The sequence below is a fragment of the Folsomia candida genome, unplaced genomic scaffold, assembly GCF_002217175.1.
Source record: "Folsomia candida strain VU population unplaced genomic scaffold, ASM221717v1 Fcan01_Sc020, whole genome shotgun sequence".
Lineage (NCBI taxonomy): Eukaryota > Metazoa > Arthropoda > Collembola > Entomobryomorpha > Isotomidae > Folsomia > Folsomia candida.
Window position 1 is genome coordinate 87,672 of NW_019091212.1, and position 14,105 is coordinate 101,776.

General features: G+C 39.4%; 3 protein-coding genes across 3 annotated transcripts; all 3 read left to right on the forward strand.

The window, feature by feature from the left end:
• The first annotated feature begins 3,988 nt into the window (after window positions 1-3,988).
• On the forward strand, window positions 3,989-6,935 carry LOC110858133. The gene is made up of 7 exons (XM_022106805.2): window positions 3,989-4,166; window positions 4,247-4,542; window positions 4,637-5,016; window positions 5,143-5,327; window positions 5,451-5,606; window positions 5,692-5,897; window positions 5,976-6,935. Exons 2-7 carry the CDS (start codon window positions 4,277-4,279, stop codon window positions 6,736-6,738), a joined length of 1,956 nt encoding a protein of 651 aa, XP_021962497.2. The 5' UTR covers window positions 3,989-4,166; window positions 4,247-4,276; the 3' UTR covers window positions 6,739-6,935.
• Window positions 6,936-7,566: 631 nt separating this feature from the next.
• On the forward strand, window positions 7,567-10,097 carry LOC110858134. Its single transcript, XM_022106806.2, has 5 exons — window positions 7,567-8,002; window positions 8,100-8,761; window positions 8,845-8,889; window positions 8,955-9,029; window positions 9,467-10,097. The coding sequence occupies exons 2-5, from the start codon at window positions 8,146-8,148 to the stop codon at window positions 9,673-9,675; spliced, it is 945 nt and encodes a 314-aa protein (XP_021962498.1). The 5' UTR covers window positions 7,567-8,002; window positions 8,100-8,145; the 3' UTR covers window positions 9,676-10,097.
• Window positions 10,098-10,647: 550 nt separating this feature from the next.
• On the forward strand, window positions 10,648-14,105 carry LOC110857971 (periodic tryptophan protein 1 homolog). The gene is made up of 9 exons (XM_022106584.2): window positions 10,648-10,860; window positions 10,949-11,004; window positions 11,096-11,379; window positions 12,111-12,381; window positions 12,478-12,636; window positions 12,707-12,815; window positions 12,893-13,008; window positions 13,420-13,628; window positions 13,708-14,105. The coding sequence occupies exons 1-9, from the start codon at window positions 10,774-10,776 to the stop codon at window positions 13,974-13,976; spliced, it is 1,560 nt and encodes a 519-aa protein (XP_021962276.1). The 5' UTR covers window positions 10,648-10,773; the 3' UTR covers window positions 13,977-14,105.

Here is a 14,105-nt window from a genome sequence, read left to right on the forward strand (position 1 = left end):
AAGAGCAACTTGACAATAGGTTCCATGGTTTGGTGTAAGCTTTGGGCAAATATCTCCCTCAAATCCGGCCTCCCCACTCACTCGAGGAAAAAGGCGACGACGATGACGAACTGTGCCAATCTCACCAGACAAATTGTGACCATGTTTGTTGGTTCGTTGGTCTTCCTGGTTCTAAATTTACCGCGACGACATCATGATCAACTAGCTTTTAAATGCTCTCTCATACATAATATGACCCCCGAATGGTTACCCAATTCTTCATCATATCCTCATATCAGAGATAAAATTGGAACTGTATTCACGGTGATATTCTTCTAAACAGTGCTTCGTTTTAGACGCACAGAACTACATACTTTTGGACTGGTCACAGTTCAAAAGCTGTGTCAGACAATTTTGGACGTTCAAAATGTTCACAAGCGTTGGGAAATATTGGGAAATGGGGCAAAATGTTAAAAGATATTTATTGACGACTTTTTTTTGCAAATCGATGTACAGATATGTAAACTCCTATTAATTTTGAGCATTTTGGTTGGTGTGTAATACCACGAAATTTGGAAAACTTTAAACTTTTAAATAATTTTTGAAGAGAAATTAAGAAACTTTCTAAATCATGTCGTATTCGTATTACACGCAAAATGCTCAAAATTAATGGGAGGTTATACACACGTCAACGGATTATCGAAACCTTCAATAATGAAGGGTTAAATTTAATGCACCACCGAATTAGCTGAAATTTACCATAAATTTTAGCTGAATTCGCCACCGGATGAATTTTTTCCAACTTTAGCCTTTTCAGCCACCGATTTAGATGGTGGTTACCACAAATTTAGATGAGCTGCCATTACCATATTTAATGAGCATAGGATTATAAAATCCATAAAATTTGCAATAATATGATTAATTTATTTGTATAACACGTCTATATACATGTCTTTTTTAAAAATACACCTGAAATTAAATAACAATGAGCGCTTTTTTAGCCTTCGCAACCCTACCATTCTTACGCTTTTGACCAAATGGAACGGTTTTGGCTTCCGGTCTAACATCATAAAGCGTATTCTGAATTTCTAAACCAATTATTTCCTTTCGTCCTCAATTTCAGGCCTTCCAACCGAAATTTGAAATTGCTACATGCCTCTCTAGCCGTAACGGCAATACTGGTTGGGTGAAAAGTTCGGTTTTTTAAGAGACACCCACTACTAGCACAGGAAACTAGAGTGTAGTCGGATCGATGTTTTTTTTTAATTCGATCCGATCCGACTTGGTCGGATCCTTAAAAAATTCGATTCAATCCGACCTGGTCGGATCCTAAAATAATTCGACCCAATCCGAGTCTGTCGGATTGGATTAATCGGATTAAATTCGATTTCCTACTGCTTTCTACATATACATAGTGTATTTTGATTGATGTTTTTTGATATCCAATCCGATCCGATCCGACTTCGTCGGGTCATAAACATCCAATCAGATCCGATCCGATCCAACTTTATTGGGTCAGAAAAAAATCCAATCCAATCGTACCCTGTCGGATTCGAATTGGATTAATCCAGTTAAGCCTGATATTCCACTACTCTCTAAAGGAATATTAGACGCAAATGGTCTTGAGCTTCTAAAATTTGGGAGAATTTTCCTCAGAAAGAGAGAATACGGTATCACTGGTCCAATTAAAAACTTGCGAACACGTCATTTCTTTGGTTTTAAAAAACGTTGTTCAGATAGATATATTTTAACTGCACAACTGTGAGGGTAGTGATGACCAGCCGAAAGGTAATACATACGTCACTTCTCCTGCCCAGTTTAGTCAATGATATACAAATATATACATAGGTACATGCAGTGATAAGGAAATTAGCATGATTTCTTGAGATTATTGTGATTATATTTTTTTTAAACATATGTATACCCATGTTTTATCGTCATGAAATATTGTGATGGCAGTTCATCTAAATTTGTGGTAACCACCATCTAAATCGGTGGCTGAAAAGGCTAAAATTGGAAAAAATTCATCCGGTGGCGAATTCAGCTAAAATTTATGGTAAATTTCAGCTAATTCGGTGGTGCATTAAATTTAACCCAATAATGAAGAAACAATAAATTTTAGTACTTTCCCATTTTTTCTGTTTTGGACACTTTTGGACTTCACAAACTCGATGTCCAAACCTGGTTAAAACCGGTTTTAGACGGTTGTGTTATTAAAACCACGAAACCCTGCTTCTAAGATCCACTGGTTTAGAAATGGTTTCGAGTTTTCTATCCAAAGAAATCTATACATATGCATCTTTCTCCTTTGGGACTCCGTTCTTGCGTTCGCTTTCCTTTCACCGATTCACACATGTCTTTGGTCTTTTATACATTCGGTGATGATATGCAGAGAGGAATTCTCATTTCCATAAAATCATTCCTTCGAATTGATTGTAGACGTTTTCTGATCGTTTCGAACAGAGATCCAAATTTCCATGAGCAGAATGTGGAAATTCGATTCAATAGCATTCAAATCCAAGTCGTACATATGAACCAGAACAAGATTGATTTTCAATTTCCGCCCAATTTAACGTCTCCATATAAATCACAGTTCAAATGAAGGATAGCCTTTGCACGTACATATCTAAATATGTATGCGGCGGTGGGTATGACATTGCGACATGTCAACAACGCCTAAGAGAAGTGTGTGTCGACATTTCATTTCATTTCACACTTCGTTCATTTGATTTAAATTTAATTGAAATTACTTATATTACAAATTTTGTCGCCACGTTTATGTGACGGGAACTGTTGGCCGCCCTAAGAAGGGCGTTTCCAGAGCACACGACGAGGACGTCGCTCCCTCGTGCTCCACGCGGGCGGGCCTCCACTCTCGCCCGAAGGCGTCCGCGGACGTCTACCTCCCGCCGACCGAGAAAACCCTGCCCACGTCGCCGCCTCTGCAACCGCGTTCCCCATGGGGGCTCGTCTTACCCTCGCCTTACGAGGTGGGAGTGCACCCGTAAATCGGCCCCCATTAAGGCTTCGAACTCGGGAACCCGGCCAGCCCCAAGGGGAGTGCAAGCTAAAGAGCCCGGTCACCCAAGGGTTGGAGGTAGAGAGCCCCTCTCACTTGCCTAGCGCCACCACGCATTTTGGCAAGCCCCGCCGGCTCCCCACCCGGTGAGTCTGCTTAGTGGGCGGAGTGTTGGAGGGGGACTTCCCGTAAGGCTCTCCCCTTACAGCATTGCTCCCCCGGACTACCCCTCCAACGGGAAGAGAGTCGGATCACCGGCCGAAGCCAGTGGTGGGCCCGACTCCCCAGAGAGGCAGGGCGGCCCAAGGGCGCAGCTGCAATGGGGAGCTCACCCAGGGACATGTCCGTCCCCCGCGAGCTCCGCCCGCAGACTGACAAAAAATTCACGCGCAGCTCCTTTTATACCCTTCGGTGCCATACCTATCTATGTTATAGTCAAAGGCATACCTACTTGTGTTATACGGCTGACACGCGCATAACCGCTTATCACACTACTTACATACACACGTATACCTACACATGTGTCATAGCTATACGCGTATAGCCACTTATCACACACACGTAGGTATACATACATATGTCATAGGCTATAACACGTGAGATAAGCCGCTATAACTTATAGCGGCTTATCTCACGTGTTTACAATTGTTTACGAATAATTCAATTAATTATTTCGACGTCGTTAGCGTTGGGTAAATGTCGATTCTTATAGTTTTTTGGTCGCTGATATCGAATCTGAGGTCAGTTTTTCGATTGGAACATCGTGAGAAGGGGCACATGGCCAATTAATTATGTTAAAATAACACAAGATTATTAAGCTACAAATATAAGGCTGGATTAGTATGAATAAATTAGAAGTTTGCATAAATTCATGTAACTCTTGTCAATCAGAGAGTTGGACATGCGAACGTTCCATCACTGCATCTGCCACCTTGTGATCATTTGTGCAATAATCTACATGCCAACTGCATCTTCTTCGCCTCCTCACTCTTCGTCCACTCAAAGTTAGTCACCATTTTGTCCTCACCGAAGAAGAAAACTGCCTCTAGTAAAAAAAAGTTGATATCGAAGCGTTGGTTATCTTTTTACGAGCCTGTCGACAAAAACTTGAAGGAACATAAAACTTGAAAGAAGGTTTGCTAAGGAAAGGAAGAAAATAATACTCGGTGTAGGTCAAAATGCTAAATAATTATTCATCAGTTTGTAACTGGAGTTAAATATCACCATTTCTTTTCTTTCTTGTTTTAGCAACAACGTACGACGACTGATTACGCCGAAATGTTGCTTGATAAGGATTTGGACACTCTTAAGTGGTGCTATCCGGATCGTCCATTGATGATCAATAAGATGTACTCATACAAATTGCTCAGAGCAGTAAGCCCGGAAAATTTTTCAATCATCGTGATGGATTACACTTCCGTGGTGATTCAAAGGCAGATTAAGGAGGCAATGGATCTTCATTTGCACAACATTGCCGGTTGTGCACCGGTTGACGTTGCTTGTCTGAAGGACGGACTTCCTGTAACTGTCAAATTTGAGGATGGGTATGATATGATAATGAATGGGATTTATGTCATTGCTAATAAGCATACGATACGATTACGATAAAATAATAACTATATTTTGTATACTTCATAGGAAACTTCACCGAGCAGAGGTCAATTTAGTTGACGAGAAGGGTGTGAACGTATATATGGTGGATTCAGGAGTGGATATTTTAATCTCGGCAGATTCCATATATCCGTCGTCAACTGAACTTTTGCGACTTCCGAAGCTTTCGCTAATGTGCCGTCTTGCTCAAGTTGTCCCATTTGAGGAAAAGGAAAAGTGGAAAAAGTATGACTACAAGTCGCTGTTCCAAGGGAAGAATACATCCGTGTTCTCAATTTCTCTAATTGACCGTGGAGTCTCTGAAGTTCGGCTCACGTGTGACAAGAAGGATGTTGGATTCGAAATGGTTATGAATTTGGGTTTAGCTGATTTTGTTCCGCTAAGTACTCATGCCACCAATGATGAAGGTAAAACATTTCCAATTCATTAACATAGTATTGATTGACTTCAATTAATTAGCTAATAAATCAGATCGTGCGATATTACTATTGGATTAGATATTAATATATTGTAATTTATTTTGCATAATTTAGGACCACAAATGCTTGGAAAGTATCCTCGATATGATTACAGTGATTGGATTGGACAGAAAATCGGAGTCTTTGGGACAAAGGTTTCAAAAGTGGGATCGAATTTCAAAGTTCATCTTCAGCTGCATCCATCTATAATGGAAGCTGTTGATGCTGGATTGTTGAAGTATGACTCTACTTCCAATGAGGTAAGTAATATTACTCCCTAGTCACTGCGAAGTGAAGACCGCATTGTACAAACGTAAAGTTATTTGCACTTTCTTATCACTCAATTAAATTTGTGTTATTAATAATGTGTACTTTTCTAAAAGGCGAAGGACTTTTCAAAGGATATTGGCGATGCTGTTCTTGTTGCGTTTGGCGAGGATAGAATGAATTATCGAGCTACAATTATTCAAAAGTCGACAGTCGGATACTTGGTGAAACTGGTAGATTATGGAGATTTTGTCAATGTTCAGGAAAAAGACGTAAGTTTTAATGGTAGAAACTCTAATCAACTCTGAGTGATGACATAGTTCATGCCCCATTAAATCCTCACAAATTATGTTCTAGATGCTCAAAATTCCGAATGAACTCGTTGAGATTCCTGAAGCAGCCACACCCTGCTATTTAATTGAACTATTGGCAGCGGACCCGAGCAAACTTCCTTCAGATGAAACTAAGGGCAAATTGATGGAGTTGATTATTGAAAAAAATCTGGAATGCTACATTAGTCATGTAAATTTCATTGATGACGTTGATCCCCGAGAAATTCGAAAGTAAGATAGGGAAGTAGAGATTTATTTATTTTATTTAAACTGCGTTTTAACCTTTACACTCATCTCTCCTTCCACCAGGTGTGTAGTGACCCTCGCTTCAGAAGAAGGGACGCCACTTCTTGACGATTTTGGCCTAAGAAAGCCAAACCTCTGCAAGTACTATACAAACGTTGACCACGAATTTCCAATGATCGACCAGGATCTTGCGAAGGAATTATTTAGTGGCCCCTCAGCATACATGTCGGGAGTTCAATATGAAGGAGTTGTGTCTTTCATAGAAAATTATGACTCGATTTGTATTCAGCTAGAAGGTGACGACCATCGAGCAGATTTAGTAAGTGAAGAACTGACCCAATTTTTGAATAATTGGAAAAATGTCCCTCAACTGGATCCTTCATCTCTGATCAATGGAACTTACGTCGCGGCCAGGCAAAACATTGAAGATGATTTACGCTACTATAGAGCTAAAATTTTAGAGGCTTGTCCAGACAAAGACGAGTACAAAGTAGTTTTTCTGGATTATGGAAATTATGATGTCATTACTTCTACAATGATAAAACCCCTCCCGTCTTACTTTTGCAAGGACAAAGCGTTTGCTCTTAAAGTGTCAATCCCAATCGAAATACTCCCCGGTGTGAGTGAAGACGAGGTCTATCATTATGTTGAAAAGTTTACAGAGGAACAAGAGCTTACCGTGTATCTCAAAACTGTGGATAATTTAATTTATGCTTGGATCATGGGTAGGAACAAGATGCTTACAACATCTTTGATCGAGAATAAGAGTAAGAATCCCCTCGTCCAGCTTATCTTTCCAACCCCAATTATTCCATTGAAAAATTAAAATAACACAAAAAATCGTTAGTTTTTCTAGGAATTATGATAATATTTTTATTTTAAATTTAGTGATGGTTTGTTATCCATTCTTTGGATATTTACTTTATTACTTTCTGATCAAGATTTATATATTTTGCACACTCTTTGTTAAATTCTCCTATACATTTACAAAATAAATGCAACCTCCATGCAAAACTAAAAAAATTCTTTAATCTGACTTCAATTGTTGGGTCTGATGTGCATCTGCATAGCAAATTTCATGCTTCTATCTACCTTACATGTAAAATAAATTGCTATTTATTTTATCTATTATAAATTAAGTTCAAAATTGCAGTCTGCAATTTGTAAGATCTGCTGCTTTTGAACCCTATCACCTAAACCAGGGGCGGGGGAAGTTGGGGGGACATATATATGAGGACATTACCATCGTGAGATAGGAGGACGAGGGCTTATTATTATAATGTAGGGAAGAGTGGATTTTTCTGAATTTCTGAGAGGGGGCACAAACAATGTCCCCACCACTGCCCCTTTTCTGGGATCTTCCAGAAAGAATCCCAACCAATGTGGTGTCTCATTTTCACCTTAACCGGCTCATTTTTAAGAATGTTGATTGCGTAAACACAGGAAGTAATTTTTTAGTTTGTCAATGAATTGTGATGACGAGAAATTAAATTCGGAAGTCGGAATGACTCATAATTTGTAAAATTGATTAATGGGTTAGTTTAGGCGTCATTTGATAAATTTGTGTCCAAAAGGGATGCAATGTAAGGCGGGTGATGCCAACTTTTGTTTTGCATTGGTTTTGTATCATTTGACTTGCCAGCTGCGTGGTGACGGACCTGTTCCAACTTTCCTGAAAATCTGCAGGGCAATCGAACTCGTCAAATCGCTTCCAAGAGCAGAATTCTCAACTTTCTCGGGTGAAGTGACGTTTACCGACTCGTTCCAAGTTCAAACTCTGCCAAGTCGCACAGTAACAAGTAAGCGATCAAGTTATGTCTTGTCACGTAAAAAGTGACGAGGAATTTGTTGAAAAGTATGCAAATCGTGTTACCAATCTGCAAGGAAGTTCAACTCGGCAAATCGCATCTCGTCGCAAAATCTCTCTTCTTCTGCTCGACTGATGAGATTCAGGCTGATTCCAATTTTAAAATCTCACGATTTTGGAAAACACTGCACTACAGTCCAAGTTGCCAGCTCCACTTGATCCCACACCAGACCAACAATTAATAACTCCTCGACATTTATCCGTCAACGTCCAAGTTAGTCGGGTAAGTTTTTTAGTCTTTAAATCAATACTCTTAAATTACGACTATTGAGAGTCTTAATACATTATAGGTGGCTAATTATGGTTAATTATTTGATTAGTGCAAGAAGAAGGGTTTTCAGTTGAGTTGGTAGGAAAACAGGAAAGATGGCACATGTTCCACTGTCCCCACGGTCGTTTCGAAAGGTGCAGGTTAAATGGCATACCTGGCTTGAAGAGAGACTTGCTATCAGAGCGGCGGAAGCAGGAGAGGTCTTCGTGCCAACCCCACTTCCAGAACCAAATTATGAAGAAGCCGTGAGTCCTCCCATGGCTCCCATAGACCTTTCACCCCCACACGAGTACATTGAAGATGAACCAAGACGAGTGGAGAACGAGGAGGAGGTCGTTCTAGCTCATCCGCCTGGATCACTCTCGCCCAGTTACGATGAGCTGTTTGTGGAAGTAAAGCAGCCTACGCCGGTGAAAAGGTGCTCCCCGTCAACCAACTCGCCAGTGGCATCACGAGTAGTGAGCTCTCGTCGAAACAAATCTCCGAGGGGGACAGCAGAAAAAAGCGAGGAGGAAGCTGCCGCTTCTTCAACGGCCGGTCCAAGATATGGAAATCGAACCCGTCGCCGACCTCGAGTAAAGAATGTGGAAAAGAAGAAGGATGACAACATTCGGTCAAGATCACCTGTTCGCAAGGAGAATTCCGTCATCCCTTTGAAGAAAAGAGGTGCCTTGAAGAAACTCAAAACAGTGTTGGATGTCAGCAGTGAGAGTGAGTAGATATTTTTCTTTCGTCAAATTTGTTTTCGTCACCCGCAATTAATTTGGGTTTGAATCGTGATGATCTTCTTCCAGGCGAGAAACCCCAGGATATCGAGAGCATGGAAGGCACGATTGAAGGTTTTTGACAACGGTTAGCATCCGAAAGTAAATCTTTCTAAAAAATTGTCTTGATTGTATTTCAGCTCGGATGGCTGCCGGTGCTATTGGAATGGGAGACGATGAACAGGGTGGTGAAATAGAGGAGCATGACGACCACGGTAAGTATTTCCAAGTCAAACCATTGCATTGTGAGGGCGAAAATTTAAACTTCTTCTAACAATGGGGCAAACCATGTTCAACTCAAATTACTTTTTGACCTCCTCGGTATAAAAGACCAAGTCGTTATAAACAACATTTAGTGCGCCTAATTAAGAGCGTTATAAAGATAATTATGGGCGTCGCAAAGTCCTCAAAATGCTCAGTTTTCACGGGGAATCAATACACGAAAAGTCTGAGCTGCTGCGGCAAGGCACAGAAAACCACGCGTTTTCACGACCTTGCAGCGCACCCGTAATGCTCTGAATTTTGTACAATGTCGCCTTAAATGTTGTTTCTATAAGGTTGGTCTCTCAATCTGAGCGGCTAAAAAAATCAATAATCTGGATTGAAAATGGTTTGCGTCCCCATTATAAATATACATTTCTCTAATTCTTAGCTCGGGATCGCGAAGCTGACGAAATTCCAAAGTATGTGGCAGAGATGAAGGGTCATCTCACGCGACTAACCAGCAGCCTTGCTGGCGACGAGGGTAGAGTAAAGTCTTTCCACCGCCTCTTGGTGCGCGAGCTCCTCCCCGCCATGACCTTGCCGGAGCTGAAACTTGATTTGTGGCAGGTCTTGGTCGCCGTAACTGAACAGCCCTGATCCAGCCGTCGTCCGTTCCAGAAGAAGTTTAAACTATTTCAGAAACTAGTCAACTTTTTTTTGACATTTGTTAATTATCTATTGGTAGATAGTTAAAGGATTAATTAATCAAACATTATTAAGTAACCAATTCCAAATTAAATATCTGGAGTTCTTAATTAAAGATTAGTAATTCCTACTAAAAGCTTGTAGTACAATTATTTGAGGTTGTGTTAGTATAGCAAATGTGATATATTAATTATAATACAAATTGGAGATTATAATATAAATTGGAAACCAGTTTATATTAACTGATATTTGTTGACATGTTAATAAAGGATTACTTGACTTGACTTGATAATATTTATATTACAATTATACTGATGGTTTACAAAAAAGTGGTCTCTTGTTATGTTAATAAAAATTGTGTCACATGCTGGAAATTATTTATTGTTAAGAAATTGCATCTTATTTCCAGTGGCTGGCAAGTTTTAATGTTAGAAGAAAAAATAACAAAAATATTATCGTGGGAAGTTATGTTAAAAAATTATAGCCGATTATCAATTATCGTCGCCAACATGCAGGAAGCATAAGCATCACACCACGCAGAGGACGCGGAAGTGTGGGGCATAAGAACAATGTCCCCACGGAAATTTTGAAAGATGGGAATGACGGCTCCACCAGGGATGACCAAAATATTTTGTACACAATTTAATACAGCATTTTTATCTCCGTTCTTTCCAGATTTCCAAGGTTGTTACACCCATAAAAAGGGAGAATACAGCAGTCATACGAAAATACAGGTTTTATGAAGAAATTAACTTTTTATATATACCTGCCAATGCTATCAAACTACTTTATTTTTAGAAAAGCATGAAATAATGTATACAAAAAGCTTCATCCGTAAGCTAAACAGTAAAACAAAGAAGTTTTCATGCGACTGAACGACGAGGATGAAATGAGATATGTGAGAACCCGGTTGGTTTGAGATCCAAATCATAATAATTCCTCGAAAAGCACGTGCTGCTGAAGAACTCGATTCTGCTACTGAAGTCAATTAATTAAGTCAGTTTCGATAAGTCGAGATAGGCCGGAAATAATATTTGCGACCAACCCAAGATGGAGGAGGCCCCTCAGCAGAAAGTGAGCTTTATCCCCTGCCTCACCTGGGTCAGGCAAGGTATCGGTCACGCCAAGGTGCAGAAGGTGAGAAATAAGCTTTAACTTTAACTAAATCCTTTATTTATTATCCTTTATTTCAATATGCTTAGAATTTCGACATAATTTATTTCAGGTCAACCCGACAAAAGAAGAGTTACAGGAAATTATGAAAGAGATGAAACTGAGAGAGTGAGTGAAATTCAGGTTTATTTGACTTAATAATGCAGAACAAATTGTTTAGCCGACAAGGTTTGTTTAATTGTAAAATTGCTGTTTTTAGGGCAGAGTTTAAGGGTCGACCTGGTTCTGGTGGTGACAAGGAGGAAGACAGCGGAAGTGATGCAGAAAATAAGGACGTCGACGACTATTACGACATGGATGATTATGACGATGAAGTCGTAGGACCACCCGGGATCACCATTGATATGAATTCCATGCTCAACAATGAAGATGACGATTCTCCAGATACGGACGATGAACCGGATGAATTTGTCGTCAAAGATGATGATAACCTCATCCTGTGTGGACATGTTGATGGAGATGTGTGCATGTTAGAAGTTTATGGTGAGGCGAAGGCACTGCTTTTTGGTTAAAATTGTTTTAAAAGTTATCAACGTAGGAGTCGATGACCATCGTCAAAATCAGCAATTTTTTAATCATTTCTCTGCTCTTGGGATTTACTTACAAGTTCTGGGCTAGAAATTTGTAGATCAAGTCGTTGTTGCTAATGTTTTAAAGATATACACTCCAGCAGATTTTGACAGTTTTCGAAGGAGGAGATCGGAAGTTTAAGAAGCCTTCAGAAAAACTGGAACTCATCGAAACTGGCTAAAAAAAACTAACCGCTATTCCATTAATCAACTTAATACAAATTTGTCGTTCAGAATTAAAACGCAAATTCCCAGAGCAGAGAAATAATTAAAAATGTGTTGATTTTGGTGATAAGTCATCGAGTCCTAGATTAAAAACTGGAATCTGAATTCTATTAATTCTTTTAGAAGTCATCGAGTCGTACATTACTATAATAATAATAATAATAATAATAATAGCCTTTATTATCCTCATTTACTAGTACTAGGGAATGCACAAACAATGAATTTAGCATAGCACACTAGCCTATTTTCGTGAGCTTACATCCTATTTAAGCCATTACTACTACCGTCAACGACGTCAAATTATAAATTTAACTAGATGAACAAAACAAAACTAACTCGCTACCTACTGGCGCGACTATGTTGGTTGCATACCAAGACTAGTAATGTTAAAACTACTAATGATTATGTTTTTTTCCTTAGTGTTCAACAATGCGAAGGGAGAACTTTTCATCTTGAATGACATGTTCCTCCCCAGCTACCCAATCTGCATTGAATGGATGAACTTCAACGCCAAGAAAATGGACCAGCCAGGAAATTATGCAGCCGTTGGGTGTGTCACGCCGGAAATTGGGGTTTGGGACTTGAACATTAGTGGCAGTTTGGAACCTGCATTTAAATTGGGGACGCGTAAAAAGAAGACGATGCGTCATAATGATGCCGTTTTGGATTTGTCGTGGCATAGAGATAACAGGTTTGTCTGGTTGAATATGGTTTTTAATTGGATATTCAATACATAATGTTAATATAACTCACATTTTCATAATTTTAATTTTACCATTTGCTCTAGAGCTGTTTTGGCCAGTGGATCAGCCGATAAAACGGTAATAATTTGGGACATGGAAAAAACCCAAGGCCTCACAAGAATTGACTCATTCGAGGAGAAAGTACAATCAGTGGAGTGGCATCCTTCCGAGGTTCAGTCGCTTTTGACGGGTTGCTGTGATGGGTACGGCGGCACACACACATTAAAAACGACATTCGAAAAAATGTTAGTGTAACTTTATATCCTTTATTAGAAAAGTTCGGCTGTACGATACTCGAAATCCTAAACATTTCAAGACATGGGGCTTTGAGGGTGAAATTGAACGTGTTCTTTGGAATAATTTTGACCCTTCTTACTACTTTGTAAGAAACGTTTAATTGTCTTCTTTAAATTTGTTATCTAAAATTAAACCCCATTAACTATCCTGTTCCTGCTAAAGGCTACAACCGATAGTGGAATGGTGTATTATGTCGATACTCGAAATACGAAGCCCGTCTGGACATTGAAAGCTCACGACAAGGAGGCTACCGGAATCTGTATGAGCAGTCAGTACAAGTGCGTTGGACTTAAAATGGAAGTCTCCCAGCGTATGATCTCCGATTTTGAGGAAACTAGTGTCAGTTGATGGCAAATTTAATTGATATTGGAAATTTGCAAACTGCACGATCTCCCAATCTTCACGTCACGTCACGTCAGATATATTTGCATCTGAAGAGAGGAAAACGCGCAGTAGATTTTGAAAGTGTAAAATTTGTCAACGTTTGGGCTCGTTTTCTCCTCTTCAGATGAAATATCTCTTCGAAACATGCGCATTGAGAGGTCATGTTTTGTGCAAATTTCATATTAATTGAATTTGTCATCAATTGACACTAGTTTGGTCAAAACCTGAGAGCATACGCCAGGAAACCTCAATTGTTAATGCGTTAATAATTAATAGTATTTAATGTAATGTTTTTCATCCTGCAGGGACATGCTCATGACTGCTTCGATGGATGAATCCGTAAAAGTTTGGGATCTTCAAGGCGGAACTCCAACTTTCGTGGCTCAGAAGAACATGGCAATTGGTCAAATTTACGCCCTTTCTGCATGTCCTGATGTACCCTACGTATTTTGTGGGGGTGGATCCAAAAAAGATAATCATTTATATGTATGGGATTCCAGAGAGAATAATACAGGTAATAAAATTTCTTAAACAAAATTGAAGTCTACAGAAAATTTCCTTTCATAAATTTAACCATGTTATTCATTATTTAGTTTCGGAACGATTCAAAGGAAGAAAGATGCAAAAACCCGTCGCAAACAGGATGGACGTTGATGATGACGACGATGCCGACGACCAACAGCCTTCTACATCCCGCTCCTCCAATAACAAATTTGTCGATGGCAGAATAAACGTTAATCCACGGTCCACCAATTCTAAACAGTTGGTAAATGCTGTGCACAAGGCGTCCAAAAAGAATAAAAAGAAAAAGTCGCATAAAGCAATGCACCCAAAGACGACGAAGAAAGACGAAGAGTCGTAATAACTTTTAACAACGTTAATTCATTGTCACTTTCCGTATTTTTCTTACTATTGTTATGCTATCATTCATTATTGTACGTTATCCACAAATGATATATGATTTAAAATAAAGTTGACACGAAAACAAGAA